The sequence below is a fragment of the Zingiber officinale genome, chromosome 3A (assembly GCF_018446385.1).
Source record: "Zingiber officinale cultivar Zhangliang chromosome 3A, Zo_v1.1, whole genome shotgun sequence".
NCBI classification, from domain to species: Eukaryota; Viridiplantae; Streptophyta; class Magnoliopsida; order Zingiberales; family Zingiberaceae; genus Zingiber; species Zingiber officinale.
The window spans coordinates 4885308-4912698 of record NC_055990.1 but is presented as its reverse complement, the minus strand read 5'-3'; the positions used below and the strand labels follow the sequence as shown (position 1 = coordinate 4912698).

The window sequence follows — 27391 nt, the reverse complement described above, 5'->3', positions numbered from 1 at the left end:
GGAGAAACATATTGCAATTGCTCCTTTATGGGATAGTTATGTATCTAGTGACCACAAACAAATATCTAGTGAAGGATAGGCCTTCGGAATTTGCAGTAGAAACAAAGGTTTACTGACATACAACACAACACACAGAGATGCAATTTAGATTTGATAATTGTTGTTACAAAATCCATCCTGTAGGCATGTAGCTGCTCACACTTGGCCCTGGTGCTGTTGCAGCAATTGTTGCAATTTGATCTGGATGATAACTGGAACAGAAAAAGGAGATCGTACATATAAATTAAATTAAATTAAATTTGTTGGTAGATGATCAGCCATTACTCATCCAAAACATCCTTTCTACAAGAGATGAATTAAACGGAATAGAATAAGGATCGAATTACCCAATCTGAAGTGTAGGTTCACATTCTATTTGTTGAACTATGGGTTGAAAGAACCCATCGCCCTGTGGTTGAAGTTGGGGACGACCATAAGGTATGCCATCAGTACTTGGATCCCACAGCTGTTGGTTGGCTTGGGGGCTTTCATTTAACTATAAGAAACCATGACAAGTTTCTCAATTTGATTAATATCATTATGTAATTCCAGAATACGATTTGACTATATATAGTGTTGATAAAAAAAAAATTAAACAATTTTAAATTTAACTTTTGTTTATAAATTTGATTAAAGGATGATATTATCTGAAAAATAGAATTAAAAAATACTTAAAATGTACTAATGCACTGAGACTATATAGTTAGCAGGTAACGTTAGCTGCTTACTCTTCTCTTCAAAGCCTTGTTAGCTTCACAAAGCATTTGTTCCTGTCAGGATCAACAATCTTGTTACTAATTGCCTTGAGAAATACAAAATGATTGTTATCTAAAGCAATTTGCATATTTTAGTATTTAGTACCCGTCTTTGGAGATCTGTGAGTTGATCAAGCATAAACTGTGTCTGAGAAAGACAAAGTTTAGTATCGACTATATGTTACAAACCATTCACAATAAAATATACAAATCAATACAAGAAATTTAGCAAGTAAATAGTAGAAAGTAATGTCTATTTGTTACCCTTGTTGATCTTATGTGTAGTAATGAGACATCAAGTTGCCGCTCTAGTTGTTCAAGATCCTTGATTGTGAGCGGCCCCAAATCCTCACCCAATAAATTTCTGAAATCAAAAAGATCCTTTTAAGAATCAATAGTAAAAAGGTCAAGCCATAACCATGTCTTTTTTTTCTTTCTGTATTTCTACTTGAGAGATTGTCATCCAATGTATTTTGCTTAGCTAAGCTCAAGAAACAAAGTAGTTCACCTTTGAGATCGCTGCAAAGCTTCAACACGTGCCTTAAGTTTCAGATACTCCTGTTGACTACTCTGTTTCCCAATACAAATATCAGCATGTTATAGATTTAAATGATAACTAAAACATACAAACTAAGAATAGTAGAATCAACTATCAAGCATTGAAGGTTAAAGATGGACATGGCCATTGAAGGCTTCATGAAGTTGGAATCAGGTTCATCTTATAAGTGGAGCTCTAGCCAATTGAGATAGGTGACTACGGGCATGAGACACTCGGATTAGAGCAATGAAGTGGCAATAGATGACCTCGTCACAAGCGAGAACCTCAATGGTAGAAGAGAAGAACCACCTACTGGTAGATAATGGGTGAATTGACTTTGAGCCTTACTTGGAAGAGAGTGCTTCATACTGTAACAGTGGGAATGGAATGGCTAACAAATTGGCTCATGAAGCTCTAAGAAATAATTGTGAATATGTTTATCTATCTTCCCTTGTTGTATTTCTAGGAGATATTCTAAGCTCAATGAGACTTCGTACTACTAGTAAACTTAGCCTAGTATAATTAATTCTCAATAAAGGCCAATTAGCTAGCATTTAGACCAAAAAATAATACCTGCAATTTGTTCACCATATAAATTGAACTATGTAACTACAAGTATCTCATTATCTAGCTAAAATTTAAATGCACAATATATCTAAACCAATTAATCTAATTAGATGATACCTACTAGATGAATAAAACTAACATAAAATAGTAGGATGCAATACGAAAACATATATTTTTTGTTATATATAATAAAAATATATATTAATGATAAAATACAACTAAAATATAAAGCATAAGTTAATTTCAATTCACAACTAAAAAGTATCCTTGTCAACAATTGATATTACTAAATAACAACATAAAGATTAATTTAAAAAAATTATATTCTTATTTTACTATTCAGATACTCAATAGCATAAAACATGAACTTGTATAATACCTGAATATGGAAACTCTTAGTCCATCTCAATTAATATAAATTAGTATGTAAGACTCTAATTTACATATACTTAAATCTATAGTGGAGGGAAAACATAGTTAAACGGTTCTATCTTCATAGAAGTGAAGTGGATTGTGTATATTCAGTTAGTTAGTAAGAAGTGAAGTCAATTGCATATATATGGCTTGTTATTAACCATTAAATGATCATCATCATAAAGTCATCAAATGCAAACCTTATTTCTATTTAGAAACTTCATTCATATCCATATTAGCTCCACAAAATGTATACCACATCTAATCCTATCATGTTCGAATATACTTCTGCCCCCACGGGCTTAGCTGAGATGGTAAATGATGACAGATTTGTCCAATGAATGAAGGGTCAAATTATAGGATTGACGGGGAGTAAATCCCTACACTTTGACACAATTCACCTTTACATCCGTCTTACCTCTCAATCATCATGATTTACCTCCCTTATTATGGTCCTAAGGTGGATTAATGAGGTGCTGAGACGAACGTAATCATCTTTTGCCCAATATTTGTATGTATTTCAAATAAAGTACTCATATTCGATGGACTGTCATTATGATTATTTGAGTTGCCAAATGAAAATTCTCTTCTTCTCACAAGATAAATGGGAGGTTATAGAAGACATCCAAATCCATGAAAAGATAGACAATATTGGTCGGAATATCAATGAAAGGCCTACATGGAGAAGCAAAAAAATGCAAATATATTTTAAAATCTCCAACCGTGTGTAAGCAAAATAATCTTCCCTCTTATTTTGGGTTGAAAAAGCTAAAGAGGATTAAGATAACTTGAAAAACAAAATTTCAAGAAGATGCAAAAAAGTAATTTTGATAAAGCTTCAAACACGTAAAGATGATAATAATATGACAATGCAAGAAAGTAACCACATGGAAGACTTTCTTACAAAAATTTCTAAAATTGTTAATTAAATGAGAAATCTTGAAAATGTGATTGAAGAAATGGAAATTATATTTGAAAGTTCTTAGGAGTTTTGTAATTATTATGAACTAACAAGTTCTCTGCAAGCACATAAAGAGATTGAGCAAGACTTCAAATCAAAGTTTAGATCAAGTTTTTCAAGCAAAATCTGTGATGACAAGATGCGAATAAAGATTGCAAATTAAGAGGACTGCTGAAGTCTAATTTGAAATCTCAAAAAATAAACCTCATCCATACCTAAGCTTCCATACAAGAATAAAAAATGGTCATGGATACTAAGCCAAAGCACTCCATGCATCTTGAAACTTTTATGTCCTTTCTCTTCTCCATGGCTTGTAAATTGTAATAGTTAACAAGTCTTTTATGTTATCTAGATTTAGAATTATATAAGAGTTCTATACAAAGGAATGTAATCTTAGAACATGATGTAATGTGAAATAAAAGACAATTAAACAAAGTTATTAATCTCTTCTTTTCCTTCTTGATCCTATCAACAGCTTCCAACATCAATTATACAATAAATCATATAGAAAATAACAATTAGTAATTGCTAGTTTGGAGCTTTTAATGTACAATACTTTTTATAACACATTAAATCGAATTTCAAAGGTATCAATATATCTTGCTCATACATAAAATCTAACAAATTAGATAGCTAATATATCTTATGTGAGTATTCATTCATATCACTTGTTATTTTATAAACATAACTACTAATTCAATTAATTTTTGACATATTTAAATAATATAATTTCTCTATATAAAATGTTCGAATGGATAAACAGAAGCTTTTGACTTATATTTTATTATCATTTGCTATGCTCTATGTAATTGTTGGCCTAGATAATAACAGAAGGCATTATTGATGTTAAGATGAGCTTAGAAAAATTGAACTAAGGGAAATTATATGTACACTAATCCAATGAATTTCTTATAGTGATTTAAATTTATTGTTTAGTGCCCTTGTGCATTGTAGATATAATTAAAATAAGATATGTTGAATCAAGAAATAAAGCTACTGATTTTAATTGATAGTTACGTCCTCTGCAAAATCTAGATGTAATTAAAATAGGGTATATTGATGAATAAAGAACATTAGGCAATCATTGGTCATTGATTCCCTCATCCATATGCTAACCTATTCTTTTGAATCTTAAAACCCTATGTTATAATAAATCCTTCCAAAAGAGACATAGAAATTGGAAAATAATGGATATTATGTAGGTCTAATCACACTAGGTGGGGTCAGTTATATAAATCATTTTACATCATTAGACTCTATCCCCAACTATATTATCATCTATACTTAAATAAATTTTATTTTATTTTATTATTGTTAACTAAGTCTTTTTTTGTCTTCCTCTCTCTTGTTTAATGCGTGTATTTGTTATAGTTTTATATCGCCTAACTGGAGTATTTATTAGTCATATATATATATATATATATATATATATATATATATATATATATATATATATATATATATATATAGCATCTGCAACTTTCTCTCTAATACTCTCATTTCTTATTATGCATTCTTATATGTCCACACATCCACCTTAATATCCTCATCTCTGTAGCTCTCATCTTTTACTCATGTGCTTGACTTATAGCCCAATTTCAACATCATATAATATAGCAGATCTAACCGTTGTTTTGTAGAACTTCCCTTTAAGTTTTAGAGATACTTTGCGATCACATAAAATAACTAACGCTCTCCTCCATATTTCAACCATCATGCTTGTATTCTATGTAAAACATCTCTCTTAATCCCTCCATTATTTTACAAAATTGAACCTAAATACTTAAACTTCTCAGTTCCAGACAACTCGTTATTTCTGATCTTAACAATTATCTCATTACGTCAACGCCGACTTCAACCGGAATGACTGCCTCGCCGCCATATACCAAATGGAACGGTGTGACTCCTGTCCCTTCTTTTGGCGTCGTTCGGATGGCCCACAAGACGCTCGGCACTTCATCCGGCCAACTTCCTCCCAAATGGTCGAGCCGAGCGCGCAGAATACGAAGAATTTCCCGGTTGGTCACTTCAGCTTGACCGTTGCTCTGGGGACAGACCACGGACGTGAAATGTTGCTCAATGTCGTAGCTCTTGCACCAATCCTCTAACATCTTCCTTGTGAACTGTCGCCCGTTGTCGGACACTAGTCGGCGAGGGATGCCGAACCGACAAATGATGTGTCGCCAGATGAATTTTTTAACCATTTGTTCAGTGATCTTTGCCAGCGGCTCGGCCTCCACCCACTTGGAGAAATAGTCGACCGCCACTAGTAAAAATTTCCTCTGTCCGGACGCCATCGGAAATGGACCGACAATATCCATTCCCCATTGGTCGAACGGGCATGAAACGCTTGACGCCTTCATTTCTTCGGCCGGTCGGTGGGAGAAGTTGTGATACTTCTGGCATGAAAGGCAGGTAGATACTGTCCGAGCGGCGTCTGTTTGTAAAGTTGGCCAAAAGTATCCGGCCAAGAGGATCTTCTTGGCCAACGAGCGCCCGCCCGGATGCCCCCCGCATGATCCTTGATGTACTTCCTGGAGGATGTAAGCTGAGTCTTCCGAGCTTACGCATTTCAGTAACGGGCGCGAGAAAGCTTTCTTGTAAAGCTGATCTCCGATGAGTGTAAACCGACCGGCTCTCCTTCTGAGGAGCCGGGCTGCATATTCATCGGATGGTGTGGCGCCCGAACGGAGGAATTCTATGATGGGTGTCCGCCAATCGCTGGGAAATGTGAGACCTTTCATCCGGTCGACATGAGCTACCAACAGTACTTTTTCGATGGGTTGCTGTATGTCGACCGGCGTTATTGAGCTCGCAAGTTTGGCTAACTCATCAGCTGCTTGATTTTCCGCTCTGGGTATCTTCTGGACAATAACTTCTCTAAACTCAGCTTTGAGCTTCTCGAAGGCTTCGGCGTAGAGTTTAAGCCGAGCGCTATTGATTTCGAAGGTGCCAGAGAGCTGCTGAGCGGCCAACTGCGAATCCGAGTGAATAGTTACCCGACCGGCTCCCACATGCCTGGCAGCCTGCAAGCCAGCTATGAGGGCCTCATACTATGCCTCATTGTTGGTAGCTTTGTAATCTAGCCGGACGGATAAGTGCATCTTTTCTTCTTGAGGAGAGAGCAGCAATATTCCGACTCCGCTTCCAAGCCGAGTAGATGATCCATCCACATATATTCTCCACATAGCTTCCGACTCCTGCCTTTGCACCTCAGTCACGAAATCAGCCAAGGATTGAGCTTTGATCGCCGATCTGGGCTGATACTGGATGTCAAATTCACTCAGCTCCGTCGTCCATTTGATGAGCCGTCCGGACGCCTCTGGATTTAGTAGCACTCGTCCGAGCGGGCTATTGGTTTTGACAACGATCGTGTGCGCCAGGAAGTATGGACGAAGGCGCCGAGCGGCGAGGACCAGAGCGAATGCTAGTTTCTCGAGCCCAGTGTAGCGAGATTCAGCATCTTTTAGAATGTGACTGAGGAAATACACAGGCTCTTCTCCGCTCGACCTTACTAATGCTGAGCCGACCGCATGCTCGGTTGAAGACAAATACATATAAAGCGGCTCACCCGCGGTTGGTTTGGCCAACACCGGAAGAGAGTTCAGATATGCCTTCAAGTCTTCGAACGCCCGATCGCATTCTTCATCCCAGTGAAACTTTGTGGCTTTGCACAAGATTTTGAAGAAAGGAAGGCTCCGGTCGGCGGTTTTAGAGATGAATCTAGACAGAGCAATTATCCGACCGGTCAATCGCTGAACTTCCCTTGTATTTCTGGGAGGCGGCATATCTTGCAGAGCTTTCACCTTGCTGGGATTGGCTTCGATGCCCCGCTCGGTCACTATGTATCCCAAGAAGCGTCCTCCTTTCGCTCCGAACAGGCATTTCTGAGGATTCAGCTTGACTCCATACTTACGCAGCGTTCGGAAGGTTTCTTCCATGTCCTTGAAGAGGTCGACCGCTCGGACAGACTTAATTAGAATGTCGTCCACATAAACTTCTAGGTTCCGCCCGATCTGCTCTCTGAATACCTTATTCATCAAGCGCTGATATGTGGCTCCAGCATTCTTCAATCCGAATGGCATCACATTATAGCAATAAGTGTCGTCGGCCGTCACGAAGCTGACTTTTTCTTGATCTTCACGGGCGAGCGACACTTGGTGATAGCCCTGGTATGCGTCTAACATACAGATTAATTCACAACCGGCCATGGAGTCCACCAGCTGATCTATCCGGGGCAGAGGATAAAAATCCTTCGGGCAAGCTTTGTTAAGATCCCGGAAATCTATGCACACCCTCCATTTGTTGCCCGGCTTGGAGACTAATACTACATTTGCAAGCCAGCTCGGGAACTGCACCTCACGTATATGGCCGGCTTCCAGAAGTTTCTCTACCTCCATCCGGATGATGGCGTTCTGCTCGGCGCTGAAATCTCTTTTTCTTTGTTTTACCGGCCGAGCATCCGGTCGGACATGCAACTCATGCTGCGCTATGTTTGGCGAAATTCTGGACAACTCATGTGTCGACCAGACGAAGACATCATGATTTCTCCTGAGGCACTGGATCAGCTCCTCTTTCTGCTTCTCCTCTAGATCGGACGCAATAAAGGTTGTGGCCTCCGATCGGGTTGGATGAATCTGCACTTCTTCTTTTTCCTCATAAATTAAAGTGGGTGGCCTTTCGGTGATGGCGTTTACCTCGATCCGGGGCGTTTTCCGAGCAGAATTGGCCTCTGCTCGGACCATCTCGATGTAACATCGCCAAGCTGCTAGCTGGTCTCCTCGTACTTCTCCCACATGGTCCTCCACGGGGAATTTGATCTTCTGATGAAAAGTTGAGACGACCGTCCGGAATTCGCTGAGTGCCGGTCGTCCCAAAATAACGTTGTAGGACGAGGGAGAGTCAACCACTACGAAGTTTGTTGTTCTCGTCCTCCTGAGCGGCTCTTCTCCCAGCGAGGTAGCCAACCGGATCTGGCCGACAGGCTGAACTTCGTTACCCGTGAACCCGTAGAGCGGAGTCGTCATAGGTAGCAGCTCGGCTCGATCAATTTGCAGCTGATCGAACGCCCTCTTGAATATGATGTTGACTGAGCTCCCTGTGTCAACAAATACGCGGTGAATAGTGTAGTTGGCTATTACCGCATTGATGAGCAGAGCGTCGTCGTGAGGCACTTCAATTCCTTCCAAGTCCCCGGGCCCGAAACTGATTTCAGGTCCGCTTGCTCTCTCTCTGCTGCAACTGACGGCATGGATTTGGAGCTGCCGCACGTTCGCCTTTCTAGCTCGATTGGAGTCTCCTCCGGTCGGCCCGCCAGCGATGACATTGATCTCGCCTCGGGAAGTGTTGCTTTTATTTTCCTCTTCCCGAGCGGATGGTCGGGACCGTTCTCTGGACGCTCGGCGATTCTCTCGCCTGGGAGAGCGATGCCGATCGGGAGTCTATTGTCGTGGCCTATCAACTCGCGTCCGATCGGCTTCCTGAATTTTCTGTCGCCGATCGACTGAGGGAGATCGCCGTCCAGCATTCCGTGGCACAGGATGAGCCACGAAGGGAAGACTTCGACAATCCCTTGTGTTGTGCGTATCCGTCCGGTGGAAGGAGCAGAACATCGGGGTCCACCTCTTCTTCGGTTTGGGTCGGGCGGCGGCTACCTCCTGCACATGGGACCGGACATGGGAAGATCGGATTGCTTCAGCCCTTGGTCCTCTAGGCGGCTGATGAGCGGCGTGCTGTTTCCGCTCGGCTGGAGGAGGCCGCTCGGCGGGAGTTTCTTTTTTCCTGGCCGCCTGTGCTTCTTCCACGTTAATGTACTCGTTAGCCCGATATAGCATGTGATCGTAATCCTGGGGCGGCTTTCGGATGAGCGATCGGAAGAAATCTCCATCCACTAGGCCTTGTGTGAAGGCATTCATCATGGTTTCCGAAGTGGCCGTTGGAATGTCCATCGCCACTTGGTTGAATCGCTGGATGTAAGTTCGAAGCGATTCCCGGGCCTCTTGCTTGATGGCGAACAGACTTACGCTTGTTTTTTGAGAACGCCGACTGCTGGCGAAGTGGTGGAGGAAGGCCGTTTGGAAGTCTTGAAGCTTGTGATGGATCCGTCCGGCAGCCTCCGGAACCACCGTTGAGCCGATCCCGAGAGAGTGGTGAGAAAAACTCGGCACTTTACTCCATCTGTGTATTGATGGAGGGTTGCCGTGTTATCAAACTTACACAGGTGATCATCCGGGTCGGTTGTCCCATTATACTCGCCAATCGTCGGGGGCGTATAGTGCTTGGGCAGAGGGTCTCGTAGAATGACCTCTGAAAATTGGCGATTGATCCGCTCGGGCGACGCGTCCGCTCGGGGGGCTTTCCCCTTCCTGTCGTCTCGTCGAGGCATTTCCTCCGAAGAAGACCCCTTATCTCTGTGAGTTGGTAAGGCTTCAGGGGTTCGGAACAGAGCCCGATGAAATGCGACGGTGGCAGGTGGTGCTTTCGTTCGGCCACCAGATGCTGATGTTGCTTGCTGCTCCGGCCGCTCGGATGCGGCTTTCTGTTTTTGCTCCACGAGCTTAGCGGCCCTTGTCTCGATCAGAGCATCGAGTTCCTCGTTCGAAAGCGTCACCATGTGTTGTCGTCCAGCTTCGTCCATTGTTCCCGATCGGATGCAGGAGCGTTCCCACAGACGGCGCCAAATTGATCCTGTCCGAATCACCGAACCAAAGGACGCTGGGCACGTGGCGCGCTCCTAGTCGAGGATGTAGGCCTCCGTCTGGTCGCACGAATCTCCGGCGAACCTGCGCAGAAGTCGGGCCGGGAAGGGTTCCCGGCGTCGACCCTCCGACGCTCAAGTCAGGCAAGCAAATAATGCAAAAGGTGGCTCTAGAGATGATTTTTCGCGTACCTGCGGCGAAGTAAGAGGCTTTATATATATAGAGCGAGGAGAGAACTAATGCACGTTCACCGAGGTGCAGACGTGTCAGCAACCCATACCTCGGTATGTACTTGTCAGAGAGCTTACCTGACACCATACTGCTACAGTCCGAGCATGTCTTCGATGGGACAACAGGACACCCCGTCGCCAGACTAGGGGTATGGCGTAGCCATACAACTTGACGGCTGTCAGAGGGTGTTCCCTTCCTTTACCCACCGCCCGGCCGGGACGTCCGTCCGGCCGACCGGGCGAAGAACGTCGTCCGGACGGCCTTAATTCCCTGCGTCGGCCGGGCGGCCCGTCCCTCCGCTCGGTCATTATGTACTGTTTCATTGAGCGTCGGAACCCTGGTCCCTACCAGGGTGCCTTTTACTACCAGATGTCCCTTTCTTCTAAATCTGGTCGGCTCGTCCTTCTCCGGCGGGCCACTGGGCCCTTTAACCTCCCCGTGGTGTTGACCCCTCGTTATGGGGTTTCGGATTCTTACCACCGGATCATATATATATATATATATATAGCATCTGCAACTTTCTCTCTAATACTCTCATTTCTTATTATGCATTCTTATATGTCCACACATCCACCTTAATATCCTCATCTCTGTAGCTCTCATCTTTTACTCATGTGCTTGACTTATAGCCCAATTTCAACATCATATAATATAGCAGATCTAACCGTTGTTTTGTAGAACTTCCCTTTAAGTTTTAGAGATACTTTGCGATCACATAAAATAACTAACGCTCTCCTCCATATTTCAACCATCATGCTTGTATTCTATGTAAAACATCTCTCTTAATCCCTCCATTATTTTACAAAATTGAACCTAAATACTTAAACCTCTCAGTTCCAGACAACTCGTTATTTCTGATCTTAACAATTATCTCATTACGTCTAATATTGCTAAGTTTAAATTTCATATATTCTATTTTTACTCCAATAAACCTAAATTATAGTATTTCTCGCCAAGATTCTAGTTTAGCATTTACTCCATCACGTGTCTCATCCATAATTAGTATAAAAAGATAGAGGCTTAGAGTTGATCCTTGATATAATTCTATCTTTATTGAAAATACTTCAGTTAATCAACCCAAAGTCTTCAGGACATTACATCCTCATACATCTCCTTATTTAGTTCAATATATATTGCGCTAACACCTCTCTTTTTTTAGAATTCTCCATATAATTTTTCTTAGAACTCTATCATAAGTTTTTTCAAAGTCAATAAATATTATGTGCAGATCTTTATTTTGCCCCTAATATTTTTCAATTAATTGCCTAAAAAAATGTATAACTTATATTGTCATCCTTCTAGGCATGAATCCAAATTGATTTTCAATCACTGCGGTTTCTTTCCTTAATCTTTTTTCTATTACTCTTTCTCCAAGTTTCATGAAATGACTCATTAGCTTAATACCCCTATAGTTTATATAATTTTGTTCGTCTCCCTTGTTCTTATAGGGGAAACTAAGTACTTACTCGTTATTGATCAAACATTTTTTTATTTTTAATATCATATTAAATAATTTTATAAGTCATTCAATACTTTATTTTCTAGACATTTTTATACCTCTATCGTAATATCATTGAGGTCAATGACTTTTTCATTATGCATCCCATTTAAACTTTGTTCCACTTTTGAAGTTTAAATTCTATGATAAAATTTAAATTTTTATACTCATTTAACATACTTAAATTAAGTTGGTCATCTAAACCTTTATTAAAAAGTTGATGAAAATAAAATTTTCCACCTTTCTTTTATTTCTCCGTCGTTTTCTAGTTTCATATTATATTCATATTTAATATATTTTATTTGGATAAGATCTCTTATCTTCCTCTCTCTCATTTTAGCTATTATATAAATCTCTTTCCTTTTCTTTTGTATCCAATTTTTGATATAATCGTTTAAAAGTTTCATTCTTTCCTTCATTCACTACTTTTCTAGTTTCTTTCTTGGCAATTATATATTTTTTAAAGTTTTTCTCATTTTTACAAATATATAATTCCTTATAAGTTGTTTGTTTTTCTGTTACTTTCTCTTATACTTGCTCATTCCACCACTAAAATTTCTTAGTTGGTGGTGCATGTGTCTTTGACTCAGTGAATATACTCTTAGTCACTATTTTCAATTTTAATATCATCTTATCTCATGTTGTATTAAAATCACCATATATTTTGAGCAGGGATCCTCTGGTTCAGGATCCCTGGACCAATCTTGGACCCCTGCCCATTCATTGGTGAGGTAGATTATACCCCACCTGTTAAACAGGTGAGGTCTAGCTCACTCCACCAATGAACTTGTAGGGCCTCCCTAGAAGATCCTGGACCAAAGGATTTGCTCTGATATATTTTACCTAATACTTGTACTCCTACCTTCTCCTTAAATATGTTTTGATTTTCATCTTTTAAATTTCACCATTTAATTTTAGGAGTCGTATATATTTTTTTCAATTAATACTATGTTTAAAATGTATATCCAACACTACTGTAATTATATTATATTATTACAAAAAAAAATATTATAGTGAAACTATTATTTTTTTCCATTCAAATTAAGTTATAAAAAATTAAAGAAATGTGAAACTAAACAAAATTCATGGCATCTTTCTATGATTAGTAACATCAAAGAAATACAAAATTGAGTGTCTGACATAAATGATATTATTCATTGATATAATAAATCATTATTCTTGAACAATACTAAACAAAATACTTTTCTTTTGAAACAAAATCTTATAGAATTAGTTATATATTATATACTATTGATAATATAGTTTAGGATTCATTATTTTAGATAATTGGAGCCAACTAAAGTATTTTCAAACCATCGAATGAATTAACTGACATCAATTGGAGTAATAATTTTAGTCCCTTGTCATTTTTTTTTTTAAAAAAAAATCTTTTAAGATGTCCATCCATATCTATAAAAAATATATATAGAATTTGTGATCTTGATTACTTTTGAGAGCATTTGTGAAAACTAATGAAAAATGTTAACATTAATTACTTCATTATTTTTATTTTTTCATAAATATTATCCAACTGATACACTATAAATCAAGAACTATTTAAACAATAAAACAGTTCAAAAGTGGGAGTTAACCATCTTCATCCCAATTAACCATTTTGACACACTTTTGTATTCCTAGAATCTCATAAACTGAGACTTATGCTAATGGTATTTTGATGACACTAATATTGAATAAATTATATAAATAAAAAAGTGTTTTCATATTTACATTGTAATAAATACATTGTTAATGGTGATTAAATCAATTGAACACTCATGTTAGATTCTCTCTTGAATGTTAATAATAGTTTTGAAAAAATAAAGTGTTTGTGTTATAGTTGTGCCAGTAAGAAATACTTAAGAGGATCATGTGTCATATGATCCTTACACCTAGACATGCATCTCTTTTCTGAGATAGCAATGGGCAAATAACCGTTCAACTCTAACCCAAGAACTAGGTCTCGATAGTCTGAACATTTTGTTAATACTGCATAAGAATAGTTGATTTTTTATTTTATATTAACAAACTCAGTCAAACTCTAATCTTATATGAAGCATTCTTCAATGGAATAAGTCTGCAAATGAACAAATATTCAAGGGTCTTTGGGCTAGGGTTAGTTAATAGAGATATCTAGGTTTTTTTATTTCTAATACTCGAGGGCATTATCTTAAATGGGCATTGAAGATGAATAGACCACTCTTATCAATAGTTCATGTCAAGAACAATAGAGAAAGATATATCATTGGATTAAGGTAATTGCTAATATTGTATGGTAACTTGATGTCATACCTATACAATTAACGATTGCCCATCATAATAGTGATGATGTCTTATGTCTATAAAATATTTTTTATTAGATATGATTAATTTACTGGAATTGAAGATAAAATAATTTAAATGACTACTAATTGTCATAGAAGTCTTTGATTAACTCATTGTGTTCCTTGGTCATAATGATTATGTCAATTTCTCGTTCCCATGAAACTTTTGTAAATGATCTTCTTACATTCATTCATGAACAAATTTGATATGAAAATGATTCAACTCATTATATTATATAGATTAAAGTATCATCGGAAGAAGCAGTTGATTCAAGTATAAGTTAAAGTGTAAAAGATATTGAGTGATAACATCCATGAAGATAATCTTAGAGAGTTGGAACCGACATGGCGTGCTATTTATGATGATGATGTTTTTATAAGGCTACTGTTGACCCAGTGCTAGATAATATAATAGGATAAAACTTCCTTAAAGGCGCTCTTTAAACACCATCACATGAAAGGTGTTTGTATTAAAGCTTCACAAATCTTAGCAACACTATTCCTATAGTATATTTATTTTTTTATAAGGAAGAAAAATAGTAATAAATATACTTTAAGATGAGTGTTTAGGGGTTTAGAATTTCAGGAAGTTTAAGGTGTATATAAAATTGATAATGTCGGTCTCAATCCCAAATGAAAAAGGTTGATGATTATATTAGGTTGTCAGCTAGCATTAACTATAAGTGAATATTCTATAAATAAATTCATCAAACTATTATATTAATGTCATAAATATGTTGTAAAATCCGATTATGTCTTAGCAAGGACTATTATATCTCATTGAAAACTTAAGTGCAAGATTAAATATGCAAGAGTTCTTACATCATATGTTAGATAAGAATAAGCATTATAGGAATATCGATTGTCTTAGATTTGGAATATGGAATATAGGAATATTCATTGATAAAATAATGGAGGTAGTAAATATGATGATTAGGAGAAGAATTAATATTTTATATTTACAAGAGATAAAATAAGTAGGAGAGAAGATAAAGATGATAGAGAACTTATATTTTAAATTATAGTGCACAAAGAGTAAAACAAGAAATGGAGTAGGTATTATTATAAATAATCCATTAAAGTATGAAATAATAGAAGTAGTTAGGAAGGGGAATAACATTATAACGTTCAAAATTGTAGCGAAGAAAAAAATTATAAATATAATTAACATATATGTATCTCAAATAAAGATTAGATGAACATACAAAGAAGACCTAAATGAGATAGTACAAAAAAGCTCACCAAGCGAGATGATTTTAATAGGAATAGATGTAAATGGACATGTATGAGTAAGAAATGAGGAATATGATATGATGCATAGAGGTTATGATTTTGAAATAAGAAATAAAGAAGAAAAACTATATTAGATTTTGTAATACCATATGAACTTGTAATAGATAATATATTTTTTAAGAAAAGAGAATAATACTTGGTTACGTTTAAAGTGAGAATAATAAATCATAAATTGATTTTATTATGGTAAAAAAATAATGATAAATTATAAATATTGTAAGATCATCCTTGGAGAAAAATTAACTATCCAACATAGGTTAGTAGTATTAGATTACGCTTCAAGCATAATATCAATAGAAGTAAAATATGTACAACTCTTAAAATCAAGTGGTGAAAGTTAAAGGATGAGAATCAAAGTACTTTTAAGAAGAGGGTAGAAGCACAACATTAGGAGAAATACATGCGACTCAAATATGACTTAGAATAAGATGACATTAAATTTAAAAAAGATAGTCAAAAGTGTACTCGGTGAGTCAAAAGGACATGCACATCCAAGTAAAGAATTTTGATAGTAGAACAAAAAATACAAGAAACGTGATGGAAAAATGAATTGCATATAAGTTATTGTACAAGAAAATCTAAAAAAAATATAGTAGCCAAGAAAGATACCAATAAAGAAGTGATTGAAGTTAAAAATAAAACTTTCAAATATTCATATCGATAGTTGAATATAAAAGAATGGAAAGGGGCATCTATAGAATAGCTAAAGTGGAAGATGGAAAGATAAGATATCTTATTTAAATAATATATATTAAAAATGAATGTAATAAAGTACTAGTGAATGATGAACAAATAAATGAGTAATGAAATAGGTATTTTTTTTAATTTTTTAATAAAGGTATAGGTGACCACATTAATGTAGGTAATATAAGTAGATCAAAGGAGTATAGAAATTTAAATTTTTATCAGAAAATTTAAACTTCAAAAGTAAAATAGACTTTAAATGGGATGCAAAATAAAAGTGGTTAAACTAGATAATATTCTGATAGAAGTATTGCAGTACCTAGGAAAGTAGGGTAGTCGGATTATACAGGGGTCGTGGTAGCTGAGGGGTGGGCGGGAGTGACCATGCCATGTATATGCATATGATATGTGATTACATATGCTTATGATTGATTATATCCATATGTTTGTTTACATATAGTTGAGATATGTCAGTTGTATGTACTTGACATTGATCTGCTTATTGGTAGCTGGATAGACCATATATATGATGCTTTAGTTGATACAAGTAGTTATGTTGTAGATTCAGTTTTGCACTTGTAGTTATTAGATGTTCGGCACATCGTTCAGGTATGGACATTTATTATGGTATTACTGTTATGTTTGTTGATTATTCTTTATGAGACTGTATATCTTTGAATCTCTAGATATATATTATGTTCATACACTATCTGTCTATTATCCACTGAATCACCCACACTCACCACCCTCTGAACTGATTTTTCTTTCACCAAAGAGAAGGTAGAGGATTTATGAAGTTGCTTGGAAATCTTGTCCGCTAGTTCCATGTCACCTCAAGTGATTTCTTTTATTATTGCTTCCACTCGCATTATTAGTTTTGTTATTATACTTGTAATATGTATCTTCTGTGTGGATTTTTAAAATTGTGGCGTCCTTTTATTTGATTATGTACTTGTTGTGTCAAGCCGAGTCGGCTCATAATCAGTTGTGTTATTTTTATGTTTTTCTTATGCCTTCCACTATGTTTTTGGTCCAACCGTGTGAGCTATATATTATCTTGTGTGGTTGTATTTTTTATTCCAGGCATGTGGACTATAGATATTATTCTTGTATAGTCAAGTGCTTATGTATCTAGGTTTCAATTGTCACTGTTATAGGGGAGATGCTATCCGATTTTCGTCGAACAACCTTACCCTCAGGACATGACAATAGCAGTTATATATTTTCTCAAACAACTAATTGAAAATTATCAAAAAAAAAAAAAAGTAAGACATACATATGATATTTGTCGATCTAGAAAAAAAATTATGAAAGAATTTTAAGAGAAATTATATGAAATGTATAATTACAAGAATGAAAGCTCTAGGTAGATTAATTGAAAATTTTCATATAAATATAAGTCCTTATTTTTTTTACACTAATCATAGATAAACTCACTGAACACATCCAAAATATGTTACGATGGTGAATGTTGTTTGTAAATGATATTATTTTAGTAGATAAGACAAGTGAATGAGTAAATGCTAAGTTAAAATTTTGGTTGAAATACTAGAAGTGAAAGGCTTTAGACTTAGTAGAGTAAAGACAGAATATATGAACTTTACATTTAAGAATATTAGATGTAGAGAAATAATTGTTAAGATAGGAGAACGATTACTTATAAATGAAAGCTTTAAATATTTAAAATCATTTTTACATGGAGAAGTTAAGAGAAATGTCTTACATAGAATACAAATAGGATAATTGAAATAGAGGAGAGAATCAGGTGCTCTTTGTAATTGTAAGGTATTTCTAAAACTTAAAGAAAAGTTTTATAAAACTGTGATTAGATTTACTATGTTATATGAAGTTAAATATTGAGCTATGACTCTAGCACACAAACATAAGTTGAGAGACATTGAGATGAGGATGTTAAGATGGATATATATACATATGAGGATAAACAGGATAAGAAATAAAAATATTAAAGAGAAATTTGGGATTGCGTCTATTGAAAAAAAACTCTAAGAGATGTGTTTAAAATTGTACGAATATGCACTTAGACAATTAATAAATATTTTAATTAAGTGATATAAAAGTATGATAAATATGTACATTAAATGAGGAAGAGAAAAATCAAAAAAGACTTAATTAGTAATAATAAAATAAAATATATATATTTTTAAATATAAATAATGATAAAGTAGGAGATAGATCCTAATGGTATAAAAAGATTCATATAGACAATCTCACTTAGTAAGATAAAACTTGATTATTGTATTTGTTGTATAAGGTGGATGTGTTTTTAATCTTTATTATAACAAGTGTCTTTATTTTGATAAAAAAAAAATAAATAAATACAATGTAAATGCACTTATTTAATTGTAGTTGTCTATTTATTTAGTTATAACAAATATCTTTGTTAATTATCACAAATGTCTATATTGGGTTATAGTATGTGTCTCCATTTAGTTGCAATATGTGTCTCTACTTAGTTACAGTAGTATGTGTCTTCATTTAAATAACGGGCCTTTTCTTAGTTGTAGAATGTGTCTTTGTTTGGTTAAAAAAAAAACTTAACTAGAATGCAGTGCTTTTATTTAGTAGTATGTTCCTTTGTTTAATTATAGCACATGTCATTTTCTTATAGCAAGTGAATGATAAAAAAAATTAATCACAATGCTAGTGCGCTCGTTTAATTATAATAGATATTTTCATTTAGTTTCAGTAGATGCCTTTATCTAATTGTTGTATGTGTTTTCATTTTGGCAAAAAAATAACTAGAATGAAGGTATATTATTTAGTTATAATAGGCGTTTTGTTTAGTTATAGCATATGCCTTTATATTGACAAAAGAAAATTAACCAAAATGTAGGTGCTTGTATCTAGTTATATTAGGTGTCCTTGTTTAATTTTTTTAGTAAATGATACATTATGATTCATATAGTCTAAGATTTGTGCATAAATGGTACCTACATTTCATGTGATCATGTGTCTAAAGCTAATGGTAGTTATATTGTAGCAATAAAAATGATTATGGTCATCTAAACATCGCTCACACACAGTCCATACTAAGTTATGTCCAGTTTATAGTCATCACAAAGTGGTTAGAGGATGGAAAGAGTTTTTCTTTTAGAACATGTGTCTATCGGAAATTAATCCCTACTTCATTATAGTAAATCTGTCACTCTCTAATCAATTGGACACCTCCATAGGGACAAAGTTAATGAAAGTTACAATATTATGATATAGAGGTATATTATTGTCAATCTAGGTTATGGAAATTTAGGATTAAAGGGTCTAAATCATTTCTTTGAGGCATTGACATCTATTGCATATTATGAATATAATTTTTTTTTAAAAAAAATCAGATTTAAAATTGAGATAGAGAAAATTTATTTCAAGTAGTTTTTTAGGAATAGAATAATTTATTTTTTAAGTAATTGATATTTTATTTGTATTAATATGATTTAAATTGAAGTATTTAATGATCAAAAGGAATATGAATATTAATCTCTTATATTAACGATATTCACGTGAGTTTTATCCTCTTTGTGATTTTTATTTAATGTTGCATCAATTTTCTTTTGGGCCATCTTTGTCTTAGATGATGAGATGATGCATTAACGAGTGATGTCAAAAAGATAATTATAAACCTAGAAGTTAGTTTATCATTGTCTCTAAGGAGCAATAGAAAGATTATGATAATCTTCCCCATGCATTTAAGAGAAAGAAAGGTGGCAATGTATGAGAAAAAAAGCAAATACTTTAATTATGATTTTTGTTTTTGTTGTTGTTGTTGTTGTTGTCGAGGTATACCAACCTCCACATCTAGGGCTGTAAACAAATCGAGCCGAGTCGAGCCGAGCTTTGGGGTGTTCAAGCTTGTTTGATAAGGTAACCAAACCGAGCCGAGCCGAGCCGAGCTTAAAATGAATCAAGCTTTTGAAATGAGTGTTCAAGTTTGGCTTGGTTTATTTTTTATGAGCTTGAGCTTGTTTGAAACTTGGCTTGAGCTTGGTTCGTTTAGATGTTATCAAACTCTCAATTCAAGCTTGGCTTGAGCTTGGTTCAAACTTGGCTTGAGCTTGGTTCAAGCTTTCAAGTTTGGCTTGAGCTTGGTTCAAGCTTTCAAGTTTGGCTTGAGCTTGGTTCAAGCTTTCAAGTTTGGCTTGAGCTTGGTTCAAACTTGGCTTGAGTTTGGTTCATTTAGATGTTATCAAGCTCTCAATTCAAACTTGTTTGATCGTTTCAAACTTTTAGTTGTTTGATTGGTTATTGAGCTTGATAATTTAAATTTATTTATTTATTTTATTTTATTTTATTATTTATTTACCATATTGAAAAGAGTTTTATTAATGAATATGGTCCATGAACATTGTTCATGAATATTGTTCACGAACATTGTTCACGAACGTTAACGAGCTGAACACATATGTGTTCAAGCTTGTTTGTTTAGCTTAACGAGCTGTTCAAGCTTGTTTGTTTAGATAATCTTATGTATATTGAATGAACATAAATAAGCTCTTACCAAGTCGAACACCAAGCTTGTTCACGAACGCTTGGTTCATTTACAGCCCTATCCACATCAACTTATGGATTAGTTATCTATGATTTTTCTTGTTTTTCAGTAATCCTATATTTAATTTGGTATAGACAGAATTCAAGTTTTATATCTCATGTTTATAATGCCATATTAAAATTAATTGGTTACCACTTATTCTTAAAATTAAATTTATTAGAAAAAAAAAAGTAATTTTATCTAATGGATCACCGCACTTCACTAATTGGACATAGAATCTCTCTGCTAGCATCAAAATTAACAATTTAGCCTAGACATGAGTAAGTGCCACAAAAATATATAGAGGTCTAATGCTATAACATGATAAAAGACGATTCACTCGTCCTTAACGCTCCCATTAATATATCCCTAGGTTAACACGGAAGAGATACCAAGGTATGGGGGAGGTATGCTTGGACGCGTCAAGTTTTGACCCCAATACCTTATATAGCAACACCCTATATCTTAACCAAGGGGATGACTTAATGCTATAATGATTCATCCATTTTAGGTGATTAATACATCAATGAGGACTATTAAAAAACTAAAGTGAAAGTTATCTTACTAGTAGTTATTATATGGTCAATTGAGGACCTCTCGAGTGACAATACTTTTCATAGTAATTATACCCAAGGGAAAAATAGAAAATAAATATCTCTTTAACTAGTATTGTTCAGTGCAAAAACCTACCATCAATATTTTGTGTTCAAAATCTACACTTTTATTTATCTAATTCACAATTAATCATATGATTAAAATTATTGAAAAAGACTAATTACTTGAAGTATTCAATTATATGATTTTAGATATTCAATGAAATATTTGTAGTTAAATGGAAAGAACGATTAGCATGTAGATAATGACAAAAAACTTTTGAAGATTTACTTGAATCTCCCTTGATATCGTATTTGGCTCTGGGGCCCCATAATTACACTTTTGGTACCTCTCCAACGTCTTCAATATGCTACAAAAGTAATAAAATAATTCCATTAACTAGAATACCAAACCACAATCAACTTTTAAGAAAAACTACATACACAAGATATTGTATATGAAAATATAGTTACAAATTAAGTAAATTATCCAAAATCAAACATAGGTAATGTTTTCTTACATGGTACCTGAGCACAATTGAGTATGTGTATAGGTGAACGCACAATTCATATCGAATTTAAAAGAAACAATCACCATTGTTTGAATTTTCTTGCATATTTTACATTCAAGACAATCTGCGCCGAGTCTTTGCTCAAAGGTTTTACATATAAGCAACAAATTAGGTCAAAGGAAGACTTATTATTTGATGTATTCTTATTATCAGTATTTGATTACTACACCAAGATATCACACGGTAGGTAGTTAATATTTTATCCAAAGATGACATATTAATGGGCTATCTAGCATCTTGAGATATGCTTATCTTTATTTGAATTTACTATTATTCTTATATGAAGACTTATAAGAGTATGTTTGTTTGTTGTTCTCTTTCAGTTGTCAATAATCATGCTAATATAGCTGCCAACATCAATTTCATTCCTATTAAATGACACTAACTTCAAATTATGACAAGAGAACCTCATAATAGTTCTTGGAGTCATGGATCTTGACCTTACGTTAAGAGTACTTCTGACGATAAGAGGAAGATGAAAAAGTGATAGAAATTAAACTGCATGTGTTTGATGATAATGAACAAAACCATTCCAGAAGCATTCAAGGGTACAATGATAAATAGGATAACTAAGGCTAAAGAGTTTCTTATTGAAATTGAAAAGAGATTTGTCAAAAATGAAAAGCTGAAATAAGTACACTCTTAACCAATCTAATTTCAATGAAGTATAAGGGTTAGAGTAATATTAGGGAATACATCATGAAAACATCTCATCTTGCTTCCAAATTGAAGACACTTAAAAAAAACGTGGTACCGCCACGTTAGCGCTGCCTTTACGACTGTCCCACGTCATTGAGAGGAAGTTCAACAGAAATTCAAATTGGCAAGTGCATGGGCAGAGGTCCGCAGAGGTAATGAAATCCCCAACCGGGTTCCTAAATTGGCAAGTGCATGAATGATGTTGAAAAATGAAATAGAACGCTTAAAGATATGGTGAGGAGTTTGATTTATCAATCTATTTTACTAGAATCACTCTAGGGAGAAATGCTTAAGACTAGCATATATTCTTAACAAGGTTCCAACTAAAGCAACTAGCAAACCCCTTAAGACCAACTCCAACCACAAACACCATTTTGGTGCACTTTTAACACCAATTTAATGTCATTGGAGCACAAAAAAATTTTCCAACTCCAACCAATACACACCATTTCCTACACCAAAAGGAATATTATTTAGAATATTCTATTTTTCCATCTTATAATTTATTATTTAACATACATATTAATTTATTAAATATTTTTATTATGATAATAATTACTATTAAAATTAAAAAATTTATTGTACATGATAACTAATTTTTATGATATTATGTTTTTAGTTATAAGAAAATTAAAATTAGTATTTTATAATTTTGTTAGAAATAATTTAATAAACATACTAATATTTAATATTTAAGTTAATAACTAATATAAATTTATAATATATAAAATTTACCTAATAAATTTAATTAAATTAAATAATATTAATTTATAATATTTAAAAATATTTTAAATATAATTTTAATAATATAATATATTATATTTTTAAAAAAATCTGCACTTGCACCAAAATGGTGCAAGTGAACAATGCAGCATCATCTTGGTGCTGCGCTGTTCACTTGCACCATTTTGGTGTAAGATTTGGGGTCTCCGTTGGAGTAAGCTTGGTGTCCCTTTTACACCATTTTAGTGTAAAAGAGCACCGGTTGGAGTTGGTCTAGAGCTTTGGACAGGCAAGAAGCTTGGTTTAAAGTACTTACATGTTTGAGGATGTCTAGCCGATGCACGACCTTAACTCAAGAACGATAGGTTGTTATTATAAATTTTATGATCCCATGACTAAGTCAATTTTTTAGTCAAGAAATGCTCGGTTCTTTGGGGTGGGGGATACGGTTAGGGATTTTGTCTTTGAAGAGGAATATGTTGATATTTCCATAGGTGTTATTGAATTTGGTCAAAAATATATTCTTGATCAAGTTCAAGACACAATAGATCAAGACAAAATCGGAGAACCTTACAAGAAACTATTCCAAGAGAGAAAACTCTACCACCTCAAGAACCTATGCAATTGAGGAGATCCACTAGACAAATGCGAAATGTAGCATTAGATGATTACATTGTATATTTTTTTTCAAAACATGAGGTTGACATTGGAGTGATCAAAGATGATCCAGCAACTTCTGTCAAGTTATGCAAAGTTCTAAGAGGGATTCAAAAGACAATGTGGAGAGGTACAAAGTTCGTCTTGTTGCGAAGGGCTTTATATAGAAAGAAGGCATCAACTATAAAGAGACTTTCTCACCGGTTTCTTCGAAAGAATCTTTAGGATCATGATGACATTGGTGACACATTACAATCTTGAATTACATCAAATTGACCTCAATGGTTGCATTGATGAGCGATCAATATGGTGGAACCAGAAAACTTTGTGTTGGGAGATTCAAAGAATATGGTTTGCAAACTTAAGAAATTTATCTATGAACTCAAGCAAGCATCTCAACAATGATATATCAAGTTTCATCAAGTGATCATCTTGTTCGGTTTTGAGATTGATTCGACCGACGATTGTATATACCATAAGTTTTGTGGGAGTAGGTATATTTTTTGATTTCATATGTTGATCATATTTTGTTTGTTAACAACTAAATAGGCTTGTTGCACAAAATCAAAAGATTTCTAGCTAAAAATTTTGAGATGAAAGATTTTGATGAAACTTCTTTTATATTAGGTATACAAATACACTGAGATCGCTCTTGAGGTTCTCTTGCATTACCATAAAAAGCTATATCAAAAAAATCTCAAAAGATATGATATGCAAAATTATAAACCAGGCGGTACCCTGTGGCTAAGTAGATAAATTTAGTCTTAATCAATACTCCAAGAATGACTTTGAGAAAAAAGAGATGCAGGAGATTCCTTATGCATCAGCAGTAGGGAGTCTAATGTATACTCAAGTTTGTACATGTCTAGATATTGTGTATATTACAGGGATGTTGGATAGATACCTAAGCAATCCAGGATTAGACCATTGGAAAGTAACCAAATGGGTCTTGCAATATCTGCAGAGAACAAAGGATTACATGCTCGCTTATTGAAGGTTAGATTACCTAGAGATTGTCAGGTATACTAACTCTAATTTTGCCGAATGTCAAGATAGTATGAAATCTATATTAGGATATATCTATCTATTAGCTGGGGGAGCCATCACTTGGAAGTGTACCAAGCAATCACTTGTGGCCTTTTCTACTATAGAAGGAGAGTTCATAGCATATTATAAAATGTTCAATCATGGAATATGGTTGCAAAATGTTATCATAGGGTTGTGCATAATGGATAGTATTTATAGATCACTCAAGTTATTTTGTGATAATAAATTAGCAATTCTGTACGCTAACAACAATAGAAGCTCGACAAAGTCAAAGCATATAGACATCAAATTTCTAGTTGTGAAAAAAAGAGTTTAGGGTGGATAGTTGTCCATAAAACATATTGGAATAAACTTCATTATTGCAAATCTGCTTACTAAAGGAGTGTCACTCAGAGTGTTTCATGAGCACACTGCTCATATGGGTGTTATGTCCTTAGATGATATTCAATTTTAGTGGAAGTTTATAATTTTGAATGCTTTCATATTATGGACAAATTTTGTTATTTCGGTTTATTATGTTTTTAGAATAATTTTTGTAGAAATAATGTTTTTGGTTGATTTACACACTCTGACTTTAATTATGATTTGATCTCAATAAAGTTTAAGGTGGACGTATAGGAAATAGACATGATATAATCACATTGTATAAAATATTCTTATAACACATCCATATCATAATCCATGTCATTTAGTTACATCAATATACGTGACCATTGGGTTGAATTACAATAGATGTAATGAATACAATTTTGAACATATATTGATATGGTTAATGGACGGAATTGGTTACAAATATATTTTTTTAATGGCAGTAAATTCAAGCTTGTATAGTCATTTTTATAAAATATAATTATAGGGTTATACATATAGTCCAAGTGGAATATTGTTGATCTTTAATCCAACGTTGGCCTTGGATGTGAAATAATTATGTACTGTGGGTTGTTATATTAGGTTAAGTCCAATTAAAGCGATCAACTTAGGTTTTAGGTATTTAGTCATTAAAATATCTAACAGGATGTGGCCTTCTAATGCATAAAGATGGGTAATTTTTATTTTTACGATGGACTATAATAAAATTATCAAAAGCATAATAGAGAGGTCATCCCTATAAATAAGGGGTTATAGTCCTTAGGTCACACAATGACGAGCCATTCTATTCTTCTAAATCTCAAGAAAATCGTGTTGATCTGGAAGATCAACTCCTAAAGGGTATTAAGCATTATAAATTCAAGTATGCTTCCGTATATTTGTTTCTTAATTCTTAATGATTAAATATGCAAGATCTAGGATTTATATGTGATGTTTTTACGAAAAACTTATTTTGGTATTGTTCATAACATGCCATTGCCATGGATGTATTCTGGTAACTGAAAGAGGATGACAAAATATAGTTTGATGGGAAATCGTGATTTTTTTTTCCCCCTAGAATGATGGATGAGATAATTTCTTAAGGACGCAGCTAGAACCCTCGAGGTTTCTTCACAAGAATGACAGATATGACCGTGCCTTACCGGTCTTCAGACACAATATATTCTTGGATAATTTCTGAAAGAAAATTCACTTTTTATACCCTTCCATTCGCCCTGATATAATGAACTGTTGGAAGAGGATAATGAATAATCAAAACTACACCCAAAAAAAACCCTAAACTTTTATGCGATTGATATATATAGAAAAACAAAAAAGAGAAACCTCGGAATTCTCTCTGTCAGACTTTGTTAGCAATTAACTTTACTCTGGAACAAGTATAGGCTTAAGAGAAGTTACTTACTACTGTTGTTTTTATTCAGAAAACGAAAAAGAAAAGGCAAGGCAAAAGATCTGAAAGATAGAGATCTGATGCCGCAGCCGTACGAACTGTAGCTATCTTCTAGTTTAAGTTTTCATAAGACTTAACACCAAAACACAAAACTGTCTTTGTTCGATCCAACACAAAGTCCCTATGAGCCCAAAAAGAAAACAGAGATGAGGCAAGTTGGAAATTTTGTTAATATTTTGTGAAAGCATAAATTTCAGCATGCCTTTTGAATGTCTGGACCATTGCATCGTAGCAATGAAGATCTGAGGGGGAAAAAAAAAAGTAGCGGAAATTTACGAAACCGGAAGATCCATTCAATTTTCCTTTATCTGTCCCACTTCGTGTTATTTCCTCATAAGATCCAGTCAGTTTTCCCATTAATTTCTTTCACTAAAACGGAAATCCAGAAGATGAGTCGAAGCTTGAAACAGATCATAGCGGAATTTTATCACATAACCAAAAAGAGAGTGATGATCCTATATCAAACCATTTTTTTCAAGTACCTGGAGCTGCTGGAGAACTCGTAGAGCTTCCCGCGGGTGGAGAAGACGATGAGGGCGACTTCGGCATCGCACAGAACGGACAGCTCGTAAGCCTTTTTGAGCAGACCGTTTCTCCTCTTGGCGAACGTTACCTGCCGATTGATCTTATTCTCGATCCGCCTCAGCTCTACTCTACCCCTTCCCATTTCCTATTCACCAGATCAACAACAACGAAGACTGAAAAAAATATCAAGGAAAGAAGAAAAAGGAAGAACAAGAGA

The 27391-nt window shown here is 34.8% G+C and overlaps 1 protein-coding gene across 1 annotated transcript; it reads right to left on the bottom strand.

The window, feature by feature from the left end:
• Window positions 1-117: 117 nt before the first annotated feature.
• LOC122051075 (agamous-like MADS-box protein MADS4) lies at window positions 118-27391 on the bottom strand. Its single transcript, XM_042612021.1, has 8 exons — window positions 27132-27391; window positions 21425-21503; window positions 1303-1364; window positions 1059-1158; window positions 901-942; window positions 768-809; window positions 387-535; window positions 118-251 (listed from the first exon to the last, which is right to left on the bottom strand). Exons 1-8 carry the CDS (start codon window positions 27314-27316, stop codon window positions 164-166), a joined length of 747 nt encoding a protein of 248 aa, XP_042467955.1. The 5' UTR covers window positions 27317-27391; the 3' UTR covers window positions 118-163.

What these genes read in the sequence shown, in the direction of transcription:
- LOC122051075 (XM_042612021.1), bottom strand. Translation starts at nt 27,316, where the DNA reads ATGGGAAGGGGTAGAGTAGAGCTGAGGCGGATCGAGAATAAGATCAAT. An exon ending in CGATATCAAGGGAGATTCAA is followed by an intron (nt 1,365 to 21,424) that starts GTAAATCTTCAA and finishes ATTGGGAAACAG; the next exon opens with AGTAGTCAACAGGAGTATCT. An exon ending in GCTTTGCAGCGATCTCAAAG is followed by an intron (nt 1,159 to 1,302) that starts GTGAACTACTTT and finishes TTTTGATTTCAG; the next exon opens with AAATTTATTGGGTGAGGATT.